This window comes from Empidonax traillii, unplaced genomic scaffold (genome assembly GCF_003031625.1).
Source record: "Empidonax traillii isolate 1590-97213 ecotype Southwest subspecies unplaced genomic scaffold, ASM303162v1 scaffold191:size1449129, whole genome shotgun sequence".
Lineage (NCBI taxonomy): Eukaryota > Metazoa > Chordata > Aves > Passeriformes > Tyrannidae > Empidonax > Empidonax traillii.
In genome coordinates this window covers 1,223,786-1,251,408 of record NW_020955384.1, presented here as the reverse complement: position 1 = coordinate 1,251,408, position 27,623 = coordinate 1,223,786, and the positions used below count along the sequence as shown (strand labels likewise).

The window sequence follows — 27,623 nt, the reverse complement described above, 5'->3', positions numbered from 1 at the left end:
TTGCTGCATTTTTTACTAGGCAAGTATTCCATTTTTAAAAGGATGCCCTAAATCTGAGTGCTGATGGATTGGAGTCTCCTGTTTAATAGATTTTCACTGTGTTGGAAAAAGGTAAAAAAAAAGAGAAAGTATTTTTATCTATTTATTATATGTGTAATTAAAAGTCTAAAGCCTTCACATACTTTTTAGACTTTTTTTGTTGTTGTTGATTTGTGTTTCGAATTTGTCTGTATGTTTCAGGTTGATAATAGCCTTTGTTTCAATAATAGTTAAAAAGAAAGTAATGTACCAACTGTAGACTAGTAGAGGCAGTATCTCATATCTAGGAAAAAATTATTGTATCACCTTAGATGTCATCACGATAATTCAGAAATGCAGGGAAAAGCTATTAATGTTGAGTCAGACTGTGTGTTTACTGGTATGAGTATATTATTCCTTTCTTTTGTAAAGCTTAGGGAGACAATAGGAAGGGGAAATTATTTTCTCTGATTATGATGATGCAGAAAACTTTTCTTGTGTTTTATATAAATATTAATAGGAACAATCGAGTAATGTGGATTTGGAATGGAGAGAAGATAATCATTTTGCATAGTCTGCTCTTTCTAATTTTTAATAGAATATCTGGCTAGGCTGCATAGGTTCATTTCCCTTTGTATTAACTCAAGAGGCTTTGTAATCAGTCCTTGCTGTATTTTTGGGTGGCACATCTCAGTCTCTAGGCAGCTGTCTATAAATTACCCAAAGTGCTTAAAACAATTTGGACCAGGCTGGGTTTGATTTATGTTTGCATATGAAATCTTTTGTTGTCATGTTCATCAATAACGTTCTAAGTCCTGGAATTTTTTTAAAATATGCATCAATACAACCTGTTTTAAAAATAATTTAATGAAATTTGACATACTGTTAAAACATATACAAGTTAGTAGTTTTAATTATGGTTTTGTCTGAAATGTTCTTTTGTATGCCACAGCAATGCCATGTCTGTCCTTTCTTCCCTCCTTACTCCCTATTAAAAGTAAATCCCATTCCTATCAATGTGTCATCCTTTTGCCCTCTCCCTGATAGTGAGTCTTCTTCTATTTAATGTAAATGTTCACATAAGTCAGTATTCCCTTGACTTGTGACTTCTAACAGCTTTTAAGGTCTGACTAACTGCCTTACGAAAATTTGGGGAAGGTTTTCCTGAACAGGAGGTAAAATGATCTGTGGGTCTGTACACCTCTATCCTCCACAATTATATATATATGTTGTTATAGAACAATGCAGTATGTTACTGTGTGAGAATAGGTTGACCTAAAATGTGAATTGGGCACTAGGCACTGTTGAAGATTATGAGGCCCCTATTCTGTGAGTAGATCCACGTGCATAGATCTCTGCAACTGCTCAAAGCTCCCATCGGATACCTGGGTATATCATCATCCATGTGGGTTTTCCTGCAGCATCAAATCTTTAGGCAGAAAACAGTGGTGCTGATTTCACCAAGCTTTGGGTATCTGAGTTGTGGATATGTTTATCTGAGCCAGGGCCAGCTTAGGTTCCCTTGTATTCAGTGAAATAAGCATATCTGTCCAGGAGGCATCAACTTGCCATGTTAGATGAGATGACTTGTGCTATGGGAATATTTATTGTTTTGCACAGCATATAAAGTTGTCCCTACTCTTTCTCAGAGGTTATCTGCATTTGATCAGGTGAACCCAGGGAAAGAGTCCTGCACAGGGTGATAGTTTTTCTCATTCTTACCCTTCCTCTTTCAGGCTCCAGATGCTTGAAGCCATCTGCAAACACTGGGAAGGTCCAATCAGCCTGGCACTCTATCTTTCTGATGCTGAAGCCCAGCAATTTCTGCGCTACGCTCAGGGCTCAGAAGTACTGATGAGCCGCCACAATGTTGGCTACCATATCGTGTACAAGGAGGGCCAGTTCTATCCTGTGAACCTGCTAAGGAATGTGGCCATGAAACATATCAGCACACCATACATGTTTCTGTCCGACATTGACTTCTTGCCCATGTATGGACTCTACGAGTACCTCAGGTAAATGGACCGTGGAGCAATTCCCACTGTGACCTGCAACTTCAGCCTTTCCACATCCCACTCTTCTCAAATACTCTCAAAACAAAGCAATTTGAGCAGATCTGAAAGAGGCAGCTTGTAGAGGTTTGAGGTGTGAGAATGCCCAGCAAGGCACAAGAATTTTTAGAGCAAAGGAAAAGGGCTGTCACTGGAAGTCAAGCAATATGGTTATGAAAGAAAAAACTCAGGTCTAAATGTGATCCCTGTTAGCCATTAGAATAATTCCCTCAGAGCTGCAGAAGAATCAATTTGAAAATTGAACTGAACTAAATATTATTAAATGTCCAAGAGCATCATGTATTAGCAGAGATGTGAATCAGGCAATTTCTCTAAACACCCCTCATTCTTAATGTCAGTGACAGAAAAAACATGCAAAGAATAACTGAACTTGTTGTCTGTGTGACACACTGTTAATCCAGTTCCTTATCTTGAAAAGAGATTGTGAGTGTAACCAGCTCAAAAATATGACTGCAGTGCCAGCACCTGTCACGGCAAAATAATGGGCATGAGGGGACTGGGAGGAGTAACATCAGTGTACATTGTATGATAATGCATGTAAGCAGGTTGGGTTGAGCAAATTAAGAGACTTCTGATCCATTAACTGAGCTTTTTTTTAATAAAGACCTTTCTCCCCCTGCAGAGGCTGGTCATCTAAGGCCAAAGCATAGAGCAAGGAGGACACCCTGTGGCCAGACAGGAGGATGTCAGTTCCTTAGTCCTCACCAGTTTTGCTTTTTGTCTCTGTTCTAATTCGGTAAAAGTTGATCGAAGTGTTCCAGTGAGGGCCTGCCTGTAGGTGTTCCCTTTCAATTCATAAGCCCGGGGTTTTGGAGTGTAAAGGAAAATACGCCTTTTGGTATCATAAACTTATGGAGGAATTTCTTTGTTTCAGGCTTAACAACAAGGCATGTAAGGGGCCAAATTCACTATACAGAGGAATGGAGCACCTCTTCTGTGAGGAAAGGATGAGAGAGTTGAGGCTGTTCAGCCTGGAGAAATGAAGACTCTAGGGATACCCCATTACAGCCTTTCAGTACATAAAGGAAACTTATAGGAAAGATGGGGACAAACATTTTAGCAGGACCTGTTGAGATAGGACAAGGGGGAATGGTTTTAAACTAAAAGAGGGTAGATTTAGACAAGATCTAAGGAAGAAATTTTTTGCAATAAGGATGGCGAAACACTGGAAGAGGTTACCGAGAGAGGTGGTAGATGCCCCATCCCTGGAAACTTTCGAGGTCATTGATGGGGTTTGAATTGCCCAAATGTTGGATGGGGTTTTGAGCAACCTGATCTAGTTGAAGATGTTCCTGCTCACTGCAGGGAGGTTGTACTACATGGGCTTTAAAGGTGTCTTCCAACCCAAAGCATTCTATGTTTTTTAAGACTCTGGATATCAATTGTATTGTTGAAGTATTATCACAGGGTGTTAACATGTTTCCTTCTTAGTTTAGGGACATTTCGATTCAACTTGTGCTATGAGGACTCCAAAATAATTATTTGCCTTCCACACATTATTTATCTCTAGATCATGTATGGAGAGCTGTTGTTAGTTTCTCTGTCTGTTGCATACTGTTTTATCTCTCCAGATCAATGCTGGACACGGTAAGGGTAGCAGCTGTTGATACTGACATTTAGTGATAAAAAAGGAACTTGCTCTTCCATGCTGCTTCACAGTGTACTGATGGGAGCCAGCAATGAAAGGAAGAAGAGAGAAGACAGAATGGTGTATCACAGAATACTCGAGTTACTGCAACCATAGAAGTAATTCTCGTACGGTGATAATTGTATTACAGAACTAAATGCACAGTGATGCCACCCATGGGTGACGTTTCAGAAAAAAAAAAAAAAAAAGATTCACTCTGAGAGCTGTTGCATCTGAGACTCTGCGGTACTCTGACAGCCTTTTGTGAGGCCCATATTACCTTAACTCTGACAGTGACTCTCTGTTGCCTGGGAATATTGGAATTGCTAATCTGCTACTACCATCTCTTCAAAAAAGGAAGTGGAATTTTTTTGCATTTGGAATAGAGACTTTTGTTGCTCTTTCAATAATGATTTTTCTAAACAAAGTAGCAGGGAGGTGCAGTGAGATTATTTTAAATATGGATACCCTGTGTCTTTCTGCATTGACTGTTCCCACTGCCTCTGCAAGTAGCTGATTAGTGCTATCTATCTGAGTGGCAGCAACTGTTTTTTAGAGAAATGTACAAACATTTTCATCTTCATTTCCTCAGATAGAGCAACCATAAACAACTAAAAATAGTGTGGTATTTCAGGCATCTCTTTGTACAGCATGAGCCAGACAAGTCCCTCTCCCTGCGAGTTTGCTGATTTACATATACTGCATATTGTATCTCTGCAGATAGTGTATTCTCAGAAAGAAAGGAATTTTGAAAAACATTTTCAGCGTACTTTGAATGTGTCCTATGGGAAAGGTCACGGTCAGTTTAGAAGGAGAAGCTGATGGAGCTGATCGTTACCTGTCCCTTTGTGTATCTGTTGCTAGCACTTAGATTTGTGCTATTTGAGCTTTTTCGCAGCTGCTAAGTAAGACCATTTCAATGTTTTTTATCTCCATCAAACAGCCTTTTAGTCCTGCCTTACTCTTCAGTGAAGTACAAAAGGAAATAAATGTATCATTCAAAGGTTTCCTGTTTACGGAACTCAGACACTTTCATGGTCTGTGCTGAGTCAACGTCTTTTGTTGCCTTCCCTCATTAGTTACTGAGATCATCTTGTCATTGCCCCAGAGGTAAAGGCTCCTTCTAGTTGCTACAAGTTAGGTGTTAGGGTCATGCTACAGTAACTTCTAACATAAAATAACTAGACAGGCTGCTTATCTACAGTTGTCACAGTTAACATTAAAGTCCTTTCCTGACACATTTGTGTAAAATAGGCCCTTTGCTTCCAGTGACACATTCTGCGTGAATTGGGACCTGGCGTCCAACTCTATGCTCAGGTTTTGTACCTGTCCCCTGCAACGTGAGTTGTGAAATATTTCTGATTGCTCTTCAGCATCTCAGCAAGAGACATAGTTCAGGTTGCGCCTACTGGTTTTTATTTGCTGGTAGCCTTTGTAGGCTATGCATTCATTGCTTTTGCAGAGAGGAAAAGCATTCTAATGCATTTAGCAGTGGATAGACAACTCTTACCACAAGCTCTGTGACTGCTGTGTTTGTTATCTCCAACCAAGCACTTACTGAGTTCTGATCATGGAAGCTAATTTGAATTAATGGACACTTTCTTTTCCTTTTTTTTTTCATGAGTTCAGTGCTTTAGGATTAGGTTGCTACTTTTCCTGTGTCTGAGCTTCTCTGTCCTCCAGAAATAGGAATGATATTATGATCTGTCTCCATGAGGATGAGAATTCTGTATTAATTTTTGAAAATAAGTACAAAGACGAGAAGATTGATATCAACATGCTGCAGTTCATTCAACCTGTGAGGAGACTCTTGTGATTTAAGATTCATTTCTTCATTGCTTTGCAAAAAATACAGTTGACTCGTATATTTAAAATTTAACTCAACCTTCACTGTGTCAGAATGACATTCATCAGGTCTGAACATAAAGATAATTGGGAAATTGTTTCTTGGACAACACTAGCAAAGAGAGAGCTCTTCATAAAATCATAGATCTTTATTTTGGGTTTAGGGGGAAAAGGACAGATAAAGGAAAATGAGTACTGAATCAATATTACTAAATCCAAAAAACAGCCTTCCTAAGGATAGCGCAGGAATTACATGGTTTACCCACTGCTGGTTTGCAAAACAACGAAATATGTTCCTTGCATTATATTCCTCATATCTGGCAACACCAACAGTGAAAATTTTCCTGTTTCCTAAATTTTCCTGGTATCACAAAACCAGTCAACCAATAAATGACACCCCACTCAAAACAGGAAAAAAAGTCACCCCACAGAAAATGAAAAGTTAGATTTCCTTCCAGTAGGAAGAGAGTTTCAGCTAGTTGTCTAGGAAGCAAACTATCAGCCAAGTTATCAGAAGAAAATTGAAGGGGTTTTTTTTTCTACCAAGTCCTCCCCCATTTAAATCACAGTTTAAATGTCCTCTGTTGTCCTTTGTCACTGAAATTCAACACCTGCATGTCAGCAGTGATTCCTTCTTCCCTTTATATTAGTCCTCTGTAGTGCACATCAGAGGCAGGTGATACTTCTCAGCGGTCAGTGCTGATGGACTTCTTGTCTGAGCATGTCTCAACTCCCAGTTCAGTTTTGGAGAGCCCCTTCACTTTGACCTTACCACCTGTACTGGGTCTTGCTGAGATGGAGTTCATTTCCCCACAGTGGCCCTCACAGTGCTGTGCTTATCTTTGGTAGCTGGAAGGGTGTTGATAACACACCAGTGTTTCGGCTACCACAGCGCTGGCACAGCATCAGTGATGTCTCTCCAACACTCTGCCTGCCATCTGGGAGTGGGCAAGATCTTGGGAGGAGGCACAGTTAGGACAGATGAGCCAAACTGACCAAAGGTATGTTCCCTACCATATGACATCAGCTCAGATATAAAAGCTCAGAAAAGGAGCAAGGAGGTGGAGCATTCTTTATTTACAAGGTTTGCCTTCTGGAGAAGCTCCTACATGTGCTGGACCTCTGCTTTCTGGGAAATGGCTGAACATCACTTGCTGATGGCAAGTAGAGAATAAAATATTTTTTTCTTTGTTTGTGCACACACAGCCTTTCACTTTTGCTTTAGTAAACTTCCTTACCACAACTTCTGAGTTGTTTTCCATCTTATTTTCTCTCCCCTGTCCGGGGGATTTTCTCCATGAAGGTACTGTCATCTATTCTTTTGAACAGTTTGACCATTTACACCTGTGTGAAATTTGCAGGTGACAAGAGCAGTGGAGAGTGCAGAAAAGGTGGTTGATATCCACAAAATTTTTGTGGTTGAATCCCATACCTTAGAGAACAAGTCACATTCAGTACTAGTTTCAACACAGCTTCCTTTGACAGTTTCTGCTGTTATCAGTGCTTGACACCTGTGCCTGTTTCAGCTTTGGTCACCTTCAGGCTGCAGACTTTTGTGGACAGGGTTGTCTGCTGCTCTTTGACAATGTCAAGAACAGCAAGGCCTTGAATTTTGTCTGAGACTTCTGAGCTCTCCATAAAACAAAGGTATAGTAACAGCCATAAATGGAAGCTGCTGTTTCCTTGCAGAGCCCAAATGGTTCTGCAAATTTTACCTGCTCCTTCCTAGAACTGAATCCCCAAAACTGTACTGTTCAAGGCTGATAGGTTGCACAGAGACCAGAAAGCCTCAGATTTCGGAAGAGAAACTATGTTAGTATCCCCTGCTCTCAGAGAAGGTGTGAAGGGGAAGAAACATTTAAAAGCATTGTAAAGGCTCTATACTGGCACTGCTCAACAATTCTGGAAGGTCACAAATGCTGATTGTGAAGGAGTCATCTATTTAAATGCAGATGTTGTGGTCATTAGTGATAGCGAAGCTAGTGAAGAAAGTACAAAACCAGTTACAATAAGATGCTGTTAACATCCTTCAATTGTGAAAAGTTAACTGGAATATGTCAGAGGCTCTTTAAACAATGCAAACTTTGCGGTAAGAAGCTGAGAACAGATTGCTTTTTATAGAACAGGCCTATAGGGTGGTGTGAATTCTCTAAAATTCAGATTTTATTAAATAGTCATGCTCTTCTTTTTCTCTGACAGCAGTATAAATGAATTCTAGGTATTCTGGCCCTAGAAAAATGGTTTGTTTGGTCCTTCTGTTATTAGGACAGTGATCCCAATTCCTTCAAATTATAGGGCTGTAGAGAGGGTTTGCTGCTTGTCAACATTGTCCTTGATTGCCTGTTGCAGTAACATAAAAGTCAGGACAGTGAATCTTGTTAAGGGGAACTGACTTTGACAGGGAGAGAGAGGCATATTTCTTGTATCAACTATGAAGATAATGAAAGGAAAATTGAAACAGAGTTATTTCTAATGACAAGCATAGTAAGGTTCAGTTGGGGATGGAAAAGTAACTTTTTTTTTCTCCAAGTTTTAGTTTGTTAGGAAAGAATAGACTGAACAGCTCTGGCAGGCAGGATGAGAGGTTGCTAAGCTGCTCCTCTCCTGTGACAGTCATCCTAAGACCCCTGTCTGGAAAAGAGCCCTGCAATGCAAAATGCATATGTGCACACACGTACTCATACACCAAAACAGTCTCTGCAGTGAACAGCTCTCAGCAAAAGAAAGGAAAAAGCAAGGTATCCCAGTCTATCCAGTGTACAGCTGTTCTCTGCTGGCAACAGTCTCTTTGCCCTGTTCACAGAGCCAAGCACAAGTGAGCTCTGATCCCAGGCACTACCATGCGTGCCCTTGCTAAATACTCAACAAAATACTACTGAAAAACAGTTTTGCTGTTTGGTGTCATGTCCTGTTGTGGTAGATCTGTGCCTTGAACAATGACAGAGCGTCATGGCAACGGTGTTCTCGAGAGCAGGTATCTGGTCCATAGTGGTGTTAAGGTAACACTCACTTAGTAGGACGTACAGAGGTAAAAATCAAGGATGATGGCACAGAGTAGCACAGAGAATAGCTAGGCTGAAGTGCAACCGAGCTTTCCAGCTTCTCATTTTGTAAACTCCCGCTGAGTCCTGGATAAATCCCAGTTTTTTATCACTGCCTTTGGCTGGGCAGCTCTTTCCCATATCTGTAGTAACATTCAAGTATCTTTCTCTTTTCAGGCATTGGAACGGCCTACCCAGAGAGGTGGTGGATTCACCATCCCTGGAGGTTTTTAAGCAGAGATTGGATGTGGCCCTTAGTGCCATGATATAGTAATTGAAGTTGGATCAGGGCTTGGACTTGATGATCTTGGAGGTCTTTTCCAACCCAATCTATTCTATGATATGATTCTATGATTCTTAACGAGGTGGTCAGCTGGCCATGCTTAGAGTGCTGTTTCCAATCTATGCACCCATGGACATGCAGGACAGCACTGATCAGTCAAACACACAAGCCCATTTGGAACTGTGTTCTTCACTCTGCTTTTAGAGCAGCAGACCAAAAGCAGAAGAAATATGAAGTACCCCTAGGGTAAAATACGGGCCATAGTTACATTTACAGTGTCAAACTGCCCGTTCTCTGCACTTTATTTTGAAAAACCAAGTGATTTGCTCAATTTAACATTTTCCTGCTTTTATTTGTTGTTTTTGTTTGCCAGGAAGTCTGTCACCCAGCTGGACCTAGCTAACACCAAGAAAGCTCTGATTGTACCTGCTTTTGAGACCCTGCGCTACCGCCTCTCCTTCCCCAAATCAAAAGCAGAGTTGCTGTCTATGTTGGACATGGGAACCCTCTTCACGTTCAGGTAATGGAAATTAGTTTTGAACCTATAGTCATTCTCTCTATTTTTTCTGTTCTTGTGTATATTTGATTCTTTTCTCTCACTGTCAGCTCCATTAAGAAACCTATTGGAATTTTTTCCCTTCTTGTAGAGAGGCAGTGAACAGAATCATATGTGGATATATTCCATCTGTAAGGTCAGCATTTTATCTAGTATTATAGTCCTGTCTACTGGAGGACTTCAGTTGTTAAATTAAATTTGTTTTATTTTTGTATTTTATTGCGCTACAAAATCAAGCGTGACCATTACACTCAAGTGCGTGTAATTTACTTTTTGGCTGCCAAATACCGTCTGGATAGCCGTGCCTTCTCATGTGACCAGAAGTTCTGTATCTCTGCTCATGGATTCTCTTTCGTACTGGCCTACTGGAAAAACAAATGCAAGCTTGTCATATGCTCTTTTAAAGTGTGAAACAGCTGCTTAAATACCTAGAGTTTCTCCATGCAGAGGTAAAAGAGTACTCTGACTAGAAGTTAAGAAGGGAAGAACACCTAAATTTGGAGCTCTTCTCTGAAGCAGACTCCTTTTGTGGCTGTGAACAAGTCAATTCTATTATCTGCCAGACTCTTCAGTTTCAAAATGCAGCTACCAGGGGTTAACCGTCTCTTGGGTGTGTGTGGTAAGGTCTGATTAGCAGAGATTTGTAAAGCATCTCAGTGATGGGAAGAGTACAATATGGCCTTATGATGTTGCACAGAGAGGGGGCTTAGGAGACCTGTGTTCTCTTCTCAGTTCCACTACTGCCCTGCTGGGAGGTGGTACACGAATCACTTTTCTTTCTTACATCTCTGTTCTCCATCTCTGAAATGCAGGTAACAATGTTCACCTCTCCTTTTTACAGTATTTTGAGATCTAGAGATAAAAGCTGTGAAAAAACTGGGTATTATCCATGGCTGGTGGAGCTCTATATCACCTCTCCCATCCTTCTCTTACTTTAGAGCTCTCCTCACACTTTTTCCATTCCCTATACTACACACCTCTCTTGTTGCAGCAGCCACCCCTCCGTCATGTGGTAGCATGCATGTCACAGCAGACAGCCTATGTGAGTCTGGAAAACATAATTCTGACTCTAGCTCTACCAGTGACTGCCTTGAAATAGAAACTTGAGGCGACTGAGAGAGGCATGCTTCTGGAAAATTAGTTAAGGATACTGATAGAGTAAGTAGTTTCACTCTGCCATCAATCTTTACAGTCAAAAGGCATAAAAATTAACGAGATCTGTTGATAGAAAATAATTGTCTCTCCCGTAGTTGAAAGAAAAAATACTTCCAGTGGAAAATAACAACCTCAGGATTTTCAGATGTTACATTCCACCAACAGTCAAATTTTCAGTTTGCAGCACAGCAGTGGCCTTCCACTACAGATTTCATCGTCAAGCTATACAGCATGCTGGTGTGTTATGTCCACAGCCGGATTTCCAAATCCTTTCTCAAGTCTCACTCGGGCAAAAATGTCTTTAATATCAGTGGTAGTTTTGCCAGAGCAAGGTTGGTTAAATAAGAATTGAAGGACATGCAGTCTGTAACTGGTGTGCATATTAAAGTAGGACATATTTTACAAATGCTTCCCCGGTTTGTTTTGGCTCATTTCATTGCTCAAATCTATCAACAGCCACGAAGCAACTGTGATCTGGCTGAGAATTTCCACCTCCACCTTCAAGGTGCTTTAATAATGCTGCAATTCGTCGCTGAGCGGGTGGGAGTGAACTGGGGAGGACTGCTGTGACAGTGATTGCTGAGAGTGCCTGCAGCATCCCAGTCCCTCACACCACACGGTAGATTACAATCTTTCCCTTACTGAAATTGCTTTTGTCACCTCTTTTCCAAATGGTGACCTTTTCTACCTCTGGGCAGCTAAGAAGTACAAAACGGCTCTCAATTACATCCCTCAGTCACCACCAGAAGAGAAGACACGTGAGCATCTGCAGCAGGCAAGGTGTACTGTGTGGAAACCCTCTGTGACAGCAGGAAGCTCTGTGCCAGCTTGCTGGCTTCATTTGCAGGTGCTGGCTGGGAATGTGCCTCACGAGGATGTGCCTGATCAGTGGCTGGGTAATAGCAGATGAACCACAAACGTACCATCAACACACTTTCAGGCACAAGGGAAACCACAGCTGGCAGAATACACATAATCGTATTGGGAAAACATAAAAAGCAACGATTGTTTAACTAATTATCTGATTGCATCCACAGTCCAGCATAATGTTTAAGCATCTGAGTACAGGACTCAGGAAGTTTTTCTTTCACCAAGTCATCTTTCTCACTGTAACAGGAAGCTTAGAGGGACAATGCAGGGAGGAAGAACAATCTGAGAAGAATAATTACTTCATTTTGCTAACTTCAGCAAATTTTACAATAGTTTTCACATTTTATTTTAAATAATGCAATCACTAACACAAGGAAAATGAAACATTTGGCGCAAAGTGGAGAAGGAAGGGGTGTGGTGTTTTCCAGTTCTTTTCTATGAACCATGGGAAAGAAACTCATAATCACTTTACAGAAATCGAATTATTTGGTTTGGATTTGGCAAAATTGCCAGCATAGTGAAAAATATGTTGTTCACAATTTCACAAGGTTCGTTAGGGACTCGGTGAGTTTGAGTGTGGCCGTAAAATTCAGTGTGTATTTAAATCTTCAGTGGGAAGGGCCTGAGCAGGAAAATTGCATTTATTCATTTGTCCTGTGAAATGGAAGACCAGTATAGACAGGGAACCATTTCTCACAACTGCTTCACCAATAGTAAAGTCTCTTGAAAACAACTCGTCCTTTAATGATAGTTTCCTTTATATGGACATTCAGGTAATGGTTTCTGCTTATCTTACTTTGCAGTACCTTTCATGCAGTGATCAGCGATCAGCTGAGTCCTAAGTCCATCTGTGTCAGTGTGCGTGTGTATATATGTATAAGCCCACGTATATTGTATGTACAGATATGTATGTAATCCAAACTCTCACAATTCTTGTTTTCAGTCTAATTACTCCTTTATAACTAGCGTGTGCACACCTCATTTGAGCATCCTGTACTCATTTTCCTTAAGGTCCTGACCTTAACCATCCTTTTGCCTTTCTCTTTCCCTCCACTCATATCAGTCACTCTGCAGAGGCAAGTAAATAATCTCTGTTGTTGTTTTGTACAATCAAGTCTGTTCCTTCCTTTCTGCTTTGTTTTCTCTGTGCAATCCCAATTCCATATTTTTCCTTCATCGTCTCTTCACAACTACTTGTTTTTCCCCGCCGGTTAGCTCTCTTGACTGACAGAGGTTGTACTTGAGCTGCTGTAAGTGCTTACACTGATATCTCCAAAAAGGGTGGGAAGAAATTGAAGGTTCTTTTGTGGTTAGTGTACTGTTACCCCCCTGTTTAAATCAGTGGGAGAGTGTCACTAGAAAAACAGCAGCATTTGGCTGCTTCTCTGCAGGAATCTCTCAATTAACCAAAGTTTGTGTAGGGCTTTGAAGATACAAATCACTTCATAAGTGTTTAGTAGTCATTATTATTATTATTATTATCATAATTAATTTCAAAATGCCGGAGGTAGGATTTTAGAAGATAGAGCACCCTCCACAGTGCTGTATCATTTTAAGCCCCTCATTGTGATTTTATTTTTTTCCCGCATAGATAGCTGCACATTAGTGACTGGGTAGGTTACCCACTCATTTCCAAAGAGGCCAAGAGAAGAGTTGGGGTTTTTGGAGATGATTCCAAAGGACATTAAGGACTGTGAGCATCTTTGTGAATCTGGCCCTGCTTTCTAACAGTATCTGGAGAATTAATTCTCTATCACTTTTTTTTTTTAATACAGAAGGGTTTTGTTTTTCCAGGTCCCCAAGGCAGATACCTAAAAGAGATGAAACCTGTTTACAGTTTAGAAATGAAGCCTACAAAGGACCATATTGTACTTGGGACCCCAGTGCTATTCTAATAATTCTGTCTTCCTACACTGCCCTGAAGACGAACAGTGAGCAAAGCTCAACCACCTCTCTGTTTATCCTATTACAAGCTATATGAACAGTTCAAGTGTAAACTCCTAGGTGGTGATTTTACGTCCCTGGTTTTAGCAGTGGCTCACAATGTTACAAGAATTTCTGGGATTGAAACATTACCTCAGGTCATAATCTTGCAATATTTAATGCTCAAATACCTTCACTTTTAGCATCTGAGTCATCCCTGTGAATTCAACGTACCTTGCTTTACAGACTGGCAGGATATTTGTTTTGTCCCTTCTGTTGCATATCTCTCAGTGTTGTAAGGCAGATAATTGCTATGCCTTTGTTTCATTATTTAATCTATGAATCTGCAGAAAGAGCTTGTCTCGTTGATTTTTGGAAAGTGTTAGAATAAGTGGGCGAGAGTCATTGACCCTGGCACTAATGGGGTGGATTCAAGCCGTGCTAGGAAGAGACCTGCTGTGACCTGAACAAGATTAACGAAGTATAAAAGGATCTTTTTCTCTAAATCAAATTGATTACCTTACTGAGGTTCACATGAGTACTCCCCACAATGTAGAATGTACAGCAAAAAGCCTTTATGTCATATTTTACTTATTAATTTAATTATGCATCTTGATTCCTGCCATAATAATGGCAGTAATTAATAAATCGGAACATCTACCCAGAGCTGCAGGTGTCTCTCATGCAAATTATAAAATGGCATATAAAACAGATCATGAGTGTCACTATGGTGTAGAAATAGCTAATTTTAGGGACCATATCTGAGCTACAGATTTTCACACTGATTTTAGAGCACCGACCGGTACAGCCGCTTGGTTGCCAGGAACAAGACACGGCACTTTGTAGTGCAGATGAACGTCAGTGTACTTTGTAATTGTTTCTCACATTAGCATGAGGTAGTGTTTTCACACTATCCTTCACTGACTAGAGGTGTTTGAGCGCTGAGCTCTGGGAGGCGTGCTGGAAATAGTCCTAGAAATTGCCTCCAATACGTCCTGAAAATGATGATGTGAACTGGAAGCTAATGTCCTTATTTTTGAGCATTTCATCTAACGAGTAACATTTTGTTACCTTGCCAAGATGTGTTCTATCTAATTGCCTCCCCACGTCCCTGCCATTTATGTCTGCTTAAGGTACCACGTCTGGACGAAAGGGCACGCGCCAACCAATTTTGCCAAGTGGCGAACAGCCACCACCCCCTACCGCGTTGAGTGGGAAGCAGACTTTGAGCCATACGTCGTCGTGAGGAAGGACTGCCCGGAGTATGACAGGCGGTTTGTTGGATTTGGCTGGAACAAAGTAGCTCACATCATGGAGCTGGATGCACAGGTGAGGAGATGACACCTGCATATCTCACCCAGGGCTGTGCAGCAGGGTTATTAAAATGAAATCTGTGCCCTGTAGAAAGACTTCAGGCTTTGCATCACCAAAGTGCTCACCTGGCCTTACTGAGCTCCTTAATGAGTGCTTGTTGAGTCAGGAACACTCAGTTTAATCCTTGTCAAGTATTAAATGGAGAACTGAATCTGAGTTAATTTATTTGTCAGGGCTGAGAGAGTCATTGTTTTGCAGTGACACAACCCCTGCAGTGCCCTCCTCCTGACTGAAGCATTGCAGCACTTGTTGCCAGTCCCATCAATTGCTAGGGAATCTGCAGACGTAGCTGGATCTTTTTCAGTTAAACAGAGGTTGGTGAGTCCCAAATGCTAATTTAGAATTCAAAAAGTAATCTTCAATTGAATCCGAGGCAAGCATCTTCAGTCTCTGGCTGGGATGTATCTGCAAAGCCAAAGTCTTTACATTTCCGAAGTCTGGGTCTGTGGAGCAGACTCTAAAGGATCCAGGTACTTGAGCCTTGGGCTACCTGCCTCTTGGATCTGTGACTTGGAATGAAGCTGTGGGGCAGAATTTATAAGAATACAGATGCAGAGAAAGCTCAGGAGTCCCAGACTGGCACCAGAGCTCTCAGAGCTGCCAAGGTCCATGCCACCAACCTAGATCTTGGAGGCTGGCAGTGACTATGGCTCCATGGGATCCCAGTGCTGCCGCTCACTGAAATAGCAGGGTTTGCATCGACTTGCTGTTCTTGGATTGGAAGCTAACCGCTGTGCTAATCAGGAAGGTCTGGGTCATGGCATTTCTTTTTAGTTTGGGTTTGTGGTGAGTTTTTCCAGTTTGGTTTCAATCCCAGTGTTTGAACTAGTAGAATTTCATGCTAATCAAAAAAAGAGTTTTTGGCCATCTGTATCCTCCTATGATAGCTTCTGCTATGAATCTGGAATATAGCTGATCCTTCTCTGCTCAAGTCTTACCAGTTTATGTGAAGCAGAACAGCACAAGGCATGCAGCAACTTAGTGGGAGATTGTGTCTCTGGGCTGTGGGCTACAGTGTATTTGTGTGCAGGCACATATGTGGGAAGGATATTTTCTACTTTACAAAACTACGTGGTCACCTGGGGCTGGCAGCCACTCACCCTCTGTTTGCAGAAGGGTATTCCCAACAAATATGTGCCTACTTATGTTGAGAAAAAAATTGTCCCTTGTATTAATGTTAATAATAATTTGCTATAGCACTGTAATTTTCCAGTGCACTTTCCAAACACTAATCAATTAACCATCAGTTGTGGAGAGTGCCAGGGTAATGTTTATTATTTGTTAATCTGTGTAACAAGGCTTATGTTCCCCCTGGCAGCTCTCATGCAGCACTCAGGATTTAACTCTTCTGTGCAGAGATGTCTGCCCAGCTGAGATTCACACATGGGAAATTGAAGCATTTTTCAAAGTTGATCATAGCACAGATACTTTAAATGGTCATTGGGTTGGAACTAACTCTGTGAAATTGTTTTTCTCACTCTTCCAGCTTTGAACACATTATAACATTAAAAAAAAACTTTCACTTTCCTCTGTAGCAACAGGGATATCTGCCTATTCTCCCCCAAAATCACAGCTACCTTCTCCTATGGTGTTTCCTCTGCTTTAGGGTGTCCACAGACACAGCTGCCAGCTGCTTGGTTGGCTTCATTACCAGTGGGCAGAGCAGCTTCTCAATTAAGTTATTTCACTGCTCCTCACTACTGGAGTGTCTGTCAAAAGGCCTGTTGCAGACCCCTTACCAAGGGCCTGTGCCACTGCTGTCCCTCAGAGCAGCACGCCACGTGGAGACAGTCGTCATTGTTATTCTGGGAGTGTGCAGGTGCCCACTGAGCTGGATGCTGTACAAATACAGCATCCAAATACAAATACATGAGGCTTCATCTAAAGAATTTATAACCTGTGAGCTAGGTTATAGCATTGCCTTCCCAACAGAGGTTTTCCGTATAGGAGGGATGGGTCATTAGGAAACCTTTCCCCTCTCTCCCAGTAACTGTGGAACTAGACTGAGTGTCCCATTTTCCAGAACCCCAGCCCAGCATAATTCAAAGGGGATTATTAGCGGCAGACTCATAATTTCTTGAAGGCTTTATGTGCCTGAAGACCTTTCAGAGGGATGGGAACATCGCTGTGCTGAACAGTTTGCACTGCAGAGCATAGGCACTCGCTGACCTGCAGTATTACAGACTTGAGATGCAAGCAGAGAACAAAGAAAAGGTTGAATGAGGGGGATGCATCATCCTCTGCAGTTTTGGCTCTTAGTTTTAAAGTCCCTTAGAGACATAGTTTGCAGTTTATCAGCTCTCCTCACTCCATGGTGCCGGCCTTTGTTGTTGAGTTTGAGTCTCCGTTAGTTCTAAGCATCTTCCAGCTAATAAATTCTGCCTGTGAGCATGAAGTTATTTTGCTCTTGCTATACATTTGTCACCCCAAACAGAAGCTCAGAGTGCTCCATTCCCATTTATGACATCACTGTAAATTGGCACAAACATTTCCCTCTTTAGCAGTGTCTCTCAGGTAATAGGCATTCTCATAATGAGAAAGGAGCACCCCTATGGCTGTCCAGCACATGCTGCTGCTTCCCATCTTCCCATGCCTTTGGGAAGGCACTGCAGCCTTAGCTATACTTTGGGTTCACTAATACCACTGCCTGAGTTGAGAAATGGATCCACACTGTGTTCTGTTCACTTTTTTCCCATCTTAATTTGGCTTCATTTTATTGGCTGTATTGCTCAAACACTTGGTTTCTGGTTGCATTGTAGTGCAGCAACTTTCAGTCTTCTCTGGCTTGATCACAGTTTGTTGGGTGAAGAAAGATTGACAGGTGAAACACTACAGTTTATTAGCAGAAGTTGTTGTCTCCCAACAATCTCTTTCCCTATGAAAACATTTTGGAGTACTCTGGCTCTGTGCTGTACTCTCTCTCTCTGCACAGACTCCTAAAGCTACAAGTGACTGAGCATTGCAAACCAGGGGAAGTTGTGCACCACTTCTTTGAACACCAGCGTGCTCTGTGGCTGTTCTTTCCCTGACCAGTGTCTTATGTAGAGACGGTTAATGAGTCAATCCAGCAACAGCTGTACACAGAAACTATGAAAATAATAGTAAATTTGCCTATGGGGAATTCAAAGTTTCTTTGTTATTTGCATCCCATACCAGTCGGGCTTCTTGAAATTCTGTACTAAAAAAGAGGCAGCATCCTGGTGGTTAGGGTACTTGGCTACAGAGTAATGAGGTTCACGTTCCTTTTCTAACCAGTTTCTTGCAGGAGATACCTGCCTGTTGCATATCATAGGATGTGACCTTTCAGCTTGCCCAAGGATCACCTTTTTTCTAGCTTTGCTCTAATTATCATAAATTTAACTATAAAAATAGAAAGATTTGACAGGAGTAGCTGAGGCTTAAATAAACCTCTGTTTTCTAACAACAAAAATTGTCAAAGAACTTGGTCAGATATAAATAAAGAGTATTAGTAAAGTAGTTTTACAGGAGAAGGAGAAGTAGCACAGTATCTCAGACTTGATGAAAAACTTAATTTACATAAAAACATCTCAAAGCATATGGAATTAGCAGGTTCATTTTCACACATCGCCTATAAATGATACGATCTTCTCCCCTTATTTCAGGTTTATAAATAGTTTTGGACAGTTTTGTCTCTGTAAGTATCTTAGTATATAGGCAAAGCAACATATGTCGTGCAGTTTTGCCTTTGTAAATATAGCTTATTCCAGCATTCCAAGCAAGATAATTTGTAGGGAGAAGGCCACATTTTTCCATGGACACTTGAGGCTCATGCCATGTAGTCACAGCTGTGTTGGTTGCAAGCACACTACTGCAAAATCTATGCTGCAGACATGGCTTCAGCTGTGCCTTTCACACTGCTTCCCCATTATTTGGCTTATATGATGTAAAAGGTTTTAAAACAGTTGGTTTTTTTTACGAGAGTGGTAAAACACTGGGAGAGGTTACCCAGAGAGGTGGCAGATGCCCCATCTCTGGAAACATTCAAGGTGAGGTTGGACAGGGCTTTAGGCAACCTGATCTAGTTGAAGATGTCCTTGCTCATTTCAGGGGAGTTGGACTAGATGACTCTTAAAGGTGCCTTTCAACCCAAACCATTGTAAGATTTTACAAAAAGAGAAAGTAGATATTACACCAAACAAAGAAAAAGGGGTTTTTTTGGGGGGAAACAAACAAACGAACAAACAAACAAGCAAAAAACTTATTTGAGATACCTGCATGAGTTTGTTTTCTCTGAGACCCACACACATTAAGTAACAGTGCACTGTTACTTAATGGAGCATGTTTGACTGTGGAGGTACAGGAGGGATGCATTGCAAGAGGGCTGGGGAACACCCTCACAGTCAGTGTCTTTCTCCCCCAGGAGTACGAGTTCACGGTGCTGCCCAACGCCTACATGATCCACATGCCGCACGCCCCCAGCTTTGACATCACCAAGTTTCGCTCCAACAAGCAATACCGCATCTGTCTCAAGACCCTGAAGGAGGAGTTCCAGCAGGACATGTCACGCCACTACGGCTTTGCAGCCCTGAAATATCTCACGGCAGAGAACAACAGCTAGCACCACAGAGCCCGTGTACGGGAAACAGGGACACCGGAGGGAAGAGCCACTCAGTGTGTGGGGCCCAGTCATCAAATTTTGAACTGAGAAATACTTTTTGTTTTTATATCATTCTTGGCAGTTCTAACAGTAGAAATCTGAAGTGACATGTCTTCGGACTGTGCTCATTTGTCCCTTCCCCGATTACCCCAGGCCTTTTGGGCTTTAGCATTCATGAGGTATCTGCGAGTGGAGCCAGCCAGGCACCCTCCATGCCACTGAAGATGGGGACTGGGTAGGGACTGGGAATGCACTCTGCTCTCTTAGCAGACAGACCTCCAGAATATAGGATTTCATGTTGCTATTTAATAATTTGACATGCTTTTTATCTGTAAAGGAAGATCTTCGGGTCGCTGTCCTGTGAATTTCAAATCTGCACTACTCTAAAAGGGAACTTTCACCTGTGAACTTTCACAGGGGCCCTGTTAACATGGATGACCTTGCTAATGCAGGATGAGCCAAAGGTCTGAATTAGCCTTGAAAACACAAGGGACGCTTATACAATACTGAACTCCCGAGAAGGTGTGTTACTGGTTTAGGTGTATAAATGATATTAGTTGGTCTTTCATTCTCAAATTAGTTGTTTTATCAGGAAAATACCCCATACCCCACCCTGCCTTTGCCCCAGTCCTAAAAGCTGCTCCTTTCCTTGCCAAGGAAATGTCTCCCTTGTGTTCCTTTCCCATCTTCAATTTCGGTCATCCAGTAAAGAAGATCAGTAGCTCTCCTAGAAAGTGAACAAAACTCGTCACTGTAAGGTCTGTTTTCACCTGAGCAACTTGTTCATGTGTGTCTACTAAGATAAAGGGTCTGGCTCTAACTCTTTATCTTTTTTAGGCAAGAATTGGATTTTACCTATAAGGCACATTGTACCAGGGGAATATTGATTTGTAGGCTCATTTCAGTGCTGCCCATCCGTGAAGGCTCTGGGCCTTAGGCTTTAAGTGGACTTCTTTGCTGAACAGGGAATATAAACTATTAAAAAGGCAACTAGTAGCCTTGGTGCTCTCCTGCTGCCTGCTGCAAGGTCTCAGAACTACTTCGTTAAAGGAGTTTATAATTAAAAGGAGCAGAACTGTTAGGAATAAACTCCCCATTCGAGGGGGAGAAAAGAATGTGTTGGGAATCTGAGTGAGTGTTTGCTTGAACGTGGACTGGTCAAGTTCACACCATCAGTACACACAGGAGTATGCTGGAGGGCGAACAGGAAACCTAATAAGCAAAATGCAGAAAACAAGACACTGGACTTTTTGCCATTTTCTTTATCTTCAGTATTAATGTTGTGTTTACATGAGATGAAGAGATGAGGTTTAATGCACTACCCCTTGCAGGGCTATTTGTAATTTCTGTTGCAATGTTAATAGAGAAAGCAGAAACAACTCAGTGAGAAATGTGTCTTGTCTCCCTACCCCAGATTCCCATACAGCCTCACATACCAATACTACTGCCTGAGTTGGAAAATGAATCCATATTGCGTTCTGCTCATGTTTTTTCCATTTTGTTTTTCAGCCTCTGGACCTTCTACTTTCCTCCCCACCTCATCCCTCTAGAGCTTGGTTTTATTTCTAACCTGACATTTTGTGAGAGCTTTCTGTTACGGTGGAAACCACGCAGTTTAAACCAGACATTTAAACTACAAATACCAGTTCATCGTTCTGTGTATATATAAGAAAATCCAAAAAAGGCAACATCTTTGAGAGGAAATAAAAAGAGGCGGGAGGGTACGTGTAGTTTTCACTTTTTCTCCTGGGAGTGTTGGCTGCGTAAGAATATATCACTGCATAATTTTCCAAAGAGCTTTTTTTTCTCTTCTTAATAGCTTCATGTAAAGATTTACATAAAAAGCTAGAAAGAGCGGGGAAGAAGTGAGTGCTCAGTTCTGGCTAAGATATATTCTTTAAAAAAAAAATGAAATCTTAGCTCCCCAGATCCCTTATTACTCACCATTAAGGGCCCAGGTCACTGTGCTTTTTGAAAATGAGAAGAACCCTGCAGCACAGGGTCCTTTTGATAAGCTAATGTGCAGAAGGATTCGAAAAGCTGACATAAGAGAGTCTAACACTGGTTGTACCTACATTAAATCTCCAATCAGAGCTTCAGTGTGGCCACCATTATGTTTCATGTGTATTAAAAACTTTCATTGCCAGATGTACGTTTCTCCTTGCCTAAGGATGGACTGGATTGCCCTGCAGCAGCACAACCTGTAGCACAGACCTGTATATTATTTGGATGTACCATTATCAGCATTTTTCTCATTGTTCTTTTCTCACTGGTCATGTGACGAGGATGGGGAGAGCAGGGAGGTAATAATTTGCTACTTGTCTGACTTTACAGTGAGTTGTGGGACCTCCGGGGTAGGCTTAGGTGTCCTGGCTGGTGTAACCAGCTCAAAGATTGGTAGTAGGTACAAAGAGTCCCTTTTTTTTCCTTACAGACACTGTACTGATTTGTATCTGTCACTGTCATGTTTGTGCTTCATAATTTGAGAGGTGTGGGGATTAGGATTTTTTAGCACATTTCATCCAATTTACCTAATAGCAAGTTAGGATTACATGTCTGACTGTAACTGCCAGAGCTCCTCCAACACCATGAAAGAAAACACCACTGACAACAACAAAAATCCCCAACTCAGTTATAACAGTCCTCTGCTGTAGTATTTGCTAGCAACTTTGTTACTTAATTACCACTTTTCTCCTGAAATCTTCAAGAAATAGCAGAAAAACCTGGTGACTCAATGCCTTTGTTTTATTGCTTTGTTCCTCCAACTTCTCTCTTGAGTCTTCAGTCTATGACTTCTCCCCTATCTCTGATATTTGGAAAGTGTGAGTCTCATTTAGATATCACTCCAGCACCCTCTCAGTGAAGACTGATGCAAATAAATCATTTAGATTCTTGGCATTGTCCTTACTGTCTTTAATTGTTTCTTTTACTTACTGTTTGGGGTGGCCTACTGGATATCTCCACTTTTCTGCTTTTGTGTACTGAGCAAATGTGCATTTCAGCTTTAACTTCCTACTGTTTACTCTTCAGACTCCCTCTTAGCTTCTTCAAACTCTATCTTAACTATTACATATCTTCCTTTCAGCTTTACAATGTTTTATCTCCATTCTCTGAAGGTTTTCTATTTGGCCCAAAAAACTTCTAAAATTTCCAATTGAGTGATATCATTGTCTTCCATTCCTTGTCTTCCATTCATGGATATAATACTCCATGTTATTTATAAGGTCCTTTCCGCTTTTAATGTGAGGATTTAAGTTTTTCTGTTCTTTTTATTTAGGGTCAATTATTCCTCTTTTAAAAAGGTAAAGAGGGCTTTGTTTTAAAATTTATATTGAATTTCACCGTACTAGGTTTTGAAAGTTTGTATTTTCCTCTTTAACCTTTCTAAATGCTAACCTTTTCCCAATTAAGGGGTCAGAAATAAAATCTTACAAAATTCTTTTGTTCCTCTAATTTGGGCTCTTATCTTGACACGTTTTGTTCCGTGTCTCCCTTTTCCCTCTCCAATACAAAACAATGACACTCAGGAGTCACTGGAAACTTTTCAAGTCCAAAAGCCTGAACTGTGTATTTTCCAGCACCTTTTGACATCCCATCACATTTCAGGCATCATTGTTACTCCAAATAATAATCTGCTGCCTCGCACGCAGTCCTCCTGTTTTTGTTTTCATGCTTCTCCCTTTGACATAACAGGCTTTACAAGTTTAAGTTTTGGGCAAAGCACTTATTTAATACCTTATTGTAATGCTCTAACGTGTTTCCATGATTTTTCTCTGTTGTCACAGTGTGTATATATATATATATATATATATATATATATACACCTTCAAAAGTTTGGCTGTAGTTTCCATCCTATCAATTTCTAGCTAAGGGTCATCTACCTGGCAGACCTAGAAAATATCATTGTTTATCCTGGGTAGTCCTTAATACCTATCTGATTTTTTTTCCAAATCCTTACTTTTAGTAATTCCTTCCAGGCTTCCTAGTTTCCTGTATGAGCAGTCTGGTTCCACTTCACAATTTTCATTTTTTTTTCCATTTGTAATCATCGTCTTGGACTCTGTGACAGAAAGGATTTAGCAACTGTACCTGCAGTTCCATCACTTTTGTTAGACTGAATATGACATATGCTCACTAAAGTACTGGTAGGCTTCATGTTGTTTGTTGGTAAATCATAAACTGCATTTTCCTTTTACTGCGCCAAGCAGAGACACTTCACAGGGTTATTTGCAGTAGCTGTTGCAGCAGAGTAAGCTCTGTGTTAGAGGGAGAAGCACAAAAACCTTGTCAGGATTGTAGCTCCTGTTTCTCTCCACAGGGGAAAATAAGGCCCTAGCACAGCTGAACAGTTTTATAAATGCCCTGCACAAAGCACATTGCACATCATTTTCTGGTAGGTGTAATCGTACATCGTCCAATTAAATATGAAAAATACATTTTTAATGTTCTCATTTTTATGTGCAATTCTATCCAGAAGATAATGCATTTCCTTCTCTATCTTGCCAGTTTCTCCCATTACTCCAGCCTGCCTAATAGCCCCATCTGTTTTCAGCTGAGAAAGATTAATGACCAGAAGCACTGGGAGTCCTGGCAAATCAGCAGAGAGATTACTCTTAGGCATTGCTCAGGACGTTCCTTCCTGCTCTGCCAGATACTGTATGGGTGTTCCTCAGGTTTCAGGGCAGCAACAGCAGAACACAGCAAGCTCAGCAAGCGGGGTGAGTGTCGTTATTTATGAAATTCAGCCAGGTCTAATACATTCGATGGTGGGAGTGTTAAAAAGAGAATGTCTCACTGTTAGCTCAAAAAATATTTCAATTTTATTTTTAAAAAAGCATCTAAGTTTCTGCAACTACAGTGAGTGAGACTGGAACAAATAAGTCACTGGTAGACAATGCCAGCCAATAATCTAGTATTTCCACTGCAGAATTGAAAAGGCAGAAGCATTGATAGCTAAATGAAGTAATTTCTACACTAGTAATTCATAATGTATATTTAGGTGGTGTATTTACATCCAAACACTTCAGTGAATTGGGGATTGTTTGAAGGTTGCTACTTTGTTCCACAATATAAAATTGCTTGGAAAAGCTTCTGGCTGTGCACAGCAAATTACAGCTCAGGAAATGCTTGCAAACCTGGGTTTAGAAATGCCTTGCTTCTATAGGAATTTGTTTTCATCAGTTATACATTCCCAAAACAAAACACAAAGTCCTTGAGAATTTTAAAAGGAGCTATGTATATATCAGGTGGCTGGAACGTTTTTCTCTTACCACTACTTGGGATTTGGGATTTGATTACTCTACCGAGTAGAATTATTATGATGAGTTGAAAAAATAATGTGGTAATTAGAAAGCCAGGTAAATATTTATTTGTGTTGTCAATCATGTGAACGTATTTGTTCAGACACCTTAGTGGATACTCCAGTGGAAGTGTTAGCTCATTGAGGGTGTCAGGATGCAAAAGATCTTAAGCCCAGGGTAAGAGTTTAGTATCTGTTCAATCGTTCTGTGTAGTTTCCCCTCATGTAATGAGAACAGCTTCCTTGCTCCCAGCAAATTACTATTTTATAGGGTTAAAATGTCCTAAAATTCTGCAATAGGGATCCGTGGAAGTCACTGTGCTGATAGCAAAGGCTACATTTGGGAGCTCCATGGTCCATTGCTGTGAGACACAAGATTTCATTTCCAAAGAAATAGTTCTGATCTGGGGGTAATTCTCTGACAAGGGATTTAGACACCCTACCTCCACCACATATATTCAAGAAGAAGTCCCCAAACACATAAGACCAAGTAAGTCAAACTAAGCCTGTTCCTCAGTATTACAGCAACATAATTCTCAGTCAACTGGATGTGTGAATTTTCAGCATTAGCCATTGTATCACAAGACTCATGCAAAGGCTGCAGAGTCAGTCATGGGGAAGTTGGAGGATCTGAAATTTCAAGTTGCTGGTGGACCTAGTGATTTGCTCATACAACTTCTTTCTGTCCCCGGCACATATGTAATAGGACATAGTCTGCACAATTATTTTCTCAAGGTTTTTTTAGAGGATTTCTCTTTCATTCTGTGCACAGAGTGAATGATATTCAGATGAATGAAACAGCTAGGTGATACTTCTTTTTACTTTTGCTTTCATTGAGCTTTTCATAATATGATAGCAGCCTTGATTCTGAGCAAAGCAAGACTTTTTGTTTCAGAGGATAGGTATAAACTGTGATTTAGGAAAATCAATTATCCCCCATGCTCTCAGGCTTTCTAAGCAGAACACCTGCAGTTCTGTTCTGCAAGCTTTTCTTATTTGGAGGGATCCTGTGGAGCTGATGGAAATTATATATTCAGAGGCCTTGTAGCACTCACCCTCAGCTTATGAATGCTAACATCTGAACTTGCAAAAGTGATGAATCCCAGCTCTGTCCAAGCACGTCTGCTCCATCACTGGGAGCACTCTAAAGGTTATCAGCAGTCTTGTCAAGTAAGCACTGAAAAATGGAGTGAATAATTGGGGGTATGAGGGGTTTGTTTTAAGTAGCCATATTTCCAGAGGGTTGAGGAAGACACAAGCATTCTGAAGTCCCTCAGAAGATCTGTTTGTAGGATCTGTGGGTTGGACTAAGCTCATTCTGGATTTGAGGCATTTTTTATCCAACACTGGCCAGTGTGTGGCCCACCTGCAGTAAATTCTGTGGATTGTAAAATTTGTGAAAGTCAGCACTGAGATTAAACCATTCTCAGCTCAAAGATGTTGAATTTGTTTCATTTCTTTGGATTCCCACACTGATCTTTTGGTGCTCATAGGAAAAAGGAAAAAAAGAAAAAAGATAATAGCAAAGATAACAGTAGAGGTCTGACTACCCTAACTTTCTTAAATTGTCAACACTGAGGTCAATGGTTGAGGCAAAGCTAGAGTTAGTGAGGTTCTTGAATTTCTCCTTTTGATCTGCCTGTGGAACTGTTGTTCCAGCAGTGCTGTCCAGTGATGCTATAAGGAAAGGAAAAGCTCTCCAATGTGGATTGATCCACGAGCTCTTCAGCCAGTCAGAGCTAACCACCAGCAGCAGGAAAGAAGCAGCACCTCTGTCTGCTTTTGAGGTTTTTTTTAGAAGGCAATAGTGAGTTCAGTCTGAGATCTATTATTCTGATGATAAACTTTGCTGAGCTTTTCCGCATTTTAGATGTATACTTGCTGTGAGTGACAGAGACTCCTTGGGGTTAGGAAAAGATGGGACTCAGCAGTTTGCTGGTTCAGAATGAGAACAAGAGATGTGTGTATTCTCCCTTAACACCTTGCACGTTGCTCACTAATTATATTGGCACCAATTAATCCAGCTGACCTGAGACTCAGTGTTTGGGCTGGGCTGTAAGCTTCTACTGTCTGTGTTGATAAGAGAGCAGGCAGATAAGCAAAATTATGTTTTCAGTCCATTACATCAATGAATATTTCTATATGGGTTCAAATGGCTCATGGAAAGTTTACTTCTTGTGTTTTTCACCGTTAAGGTTTATTCAAAGAACAGCAAAATCAATTAAAAAAATAAAAACCATCAAAAAAACAATCAAACAAAAAACCCCCTATGAGTTCTGTGAGGACCCACAAGGATTAGCATTCACAGAGGGTCACCACGACAAAATATTTTCCAAGTTCACCTGTCAGCTTTTGTCATGAATGCAGAGAATAGAGGCACCATCATCTTCTTTCTGCTTATTCTTCATAGAGCAAAACAAATGCATGTACTACAAACAACTCTCTGAATTAGATCACCCAAGACACAAATATTTTCTGTTTTGTTGCTTTCATTTCCATTTTCATATGTGAAATTAAAAGTTTGCAAAAAACTTTTTTATTCATATATTGTTCAATTTAAATATTTATATTCACTGTTGAATATGAATCAGCAGTGCCCTGGCAGCCAGGAGGCACAGCTTTGTCCTGGGGGGCTTCAAGCAAAGCGTTGCCAGCTGGTCAAGGGAGGGGATTGTCCCACTCCGCTCTGCACTGGGGCAGCCTCACCTTGAATGTTCTGTGAATATATAACAATGTAAGAAGGATCTAAAGCTGTTAGAGAGTGTCCACAAAGATTCTGAAGGGTCTACAGAGGAAGCCATACAAGTGGTGGCTGTATGGTTTGAGAAGAAGAAGCTTGAGGGGAGACCTCACAGTAGCCCACAGCTTCCTTACAAGGGGAAGCAGAGGAGCAGGCACCGATCTCTTATCTCTGGTGATCAGTGACAGAACCCAAGAGAATG

General features: G+C 41.0%; 1 protein-coding gene across 1 annotated transcript in view; it reads left to right on the top strand.

Annotated features, from left to right (window-relative positions):
- Nucleotides 1–22,276, top strand: part of LARGE1 (LARGE xylosyl- and glucuronyltransferase 1) — a 194,084-nt gene extending 171,808 nt beyond the window's left edge. The window contains exons 11-14 of the mRNA XM_027886630.1: nt 1,755–2,033; nt 9,260–9,406; nt 14,524–14,719; nt 19,146–22,276. Of these exons, the coding sequence (XP_027742431.1) occupies nt 1,755–2,033; nt 9,260–9,406; nt 14,524–14,719; nt 19,146–19,343 (820 nt within the window). The 3' untranslated portion in view covers nt 19,344–22,276. The remainder of the gene's footprint in view (nt 1–1,754; nt 2,034–9,259; nt 9,407–14,523; nt 14,720–19,145) is intronic.
- Nucleotides 22,277–27,623: the final 5,347 nt, after the last annotated feature.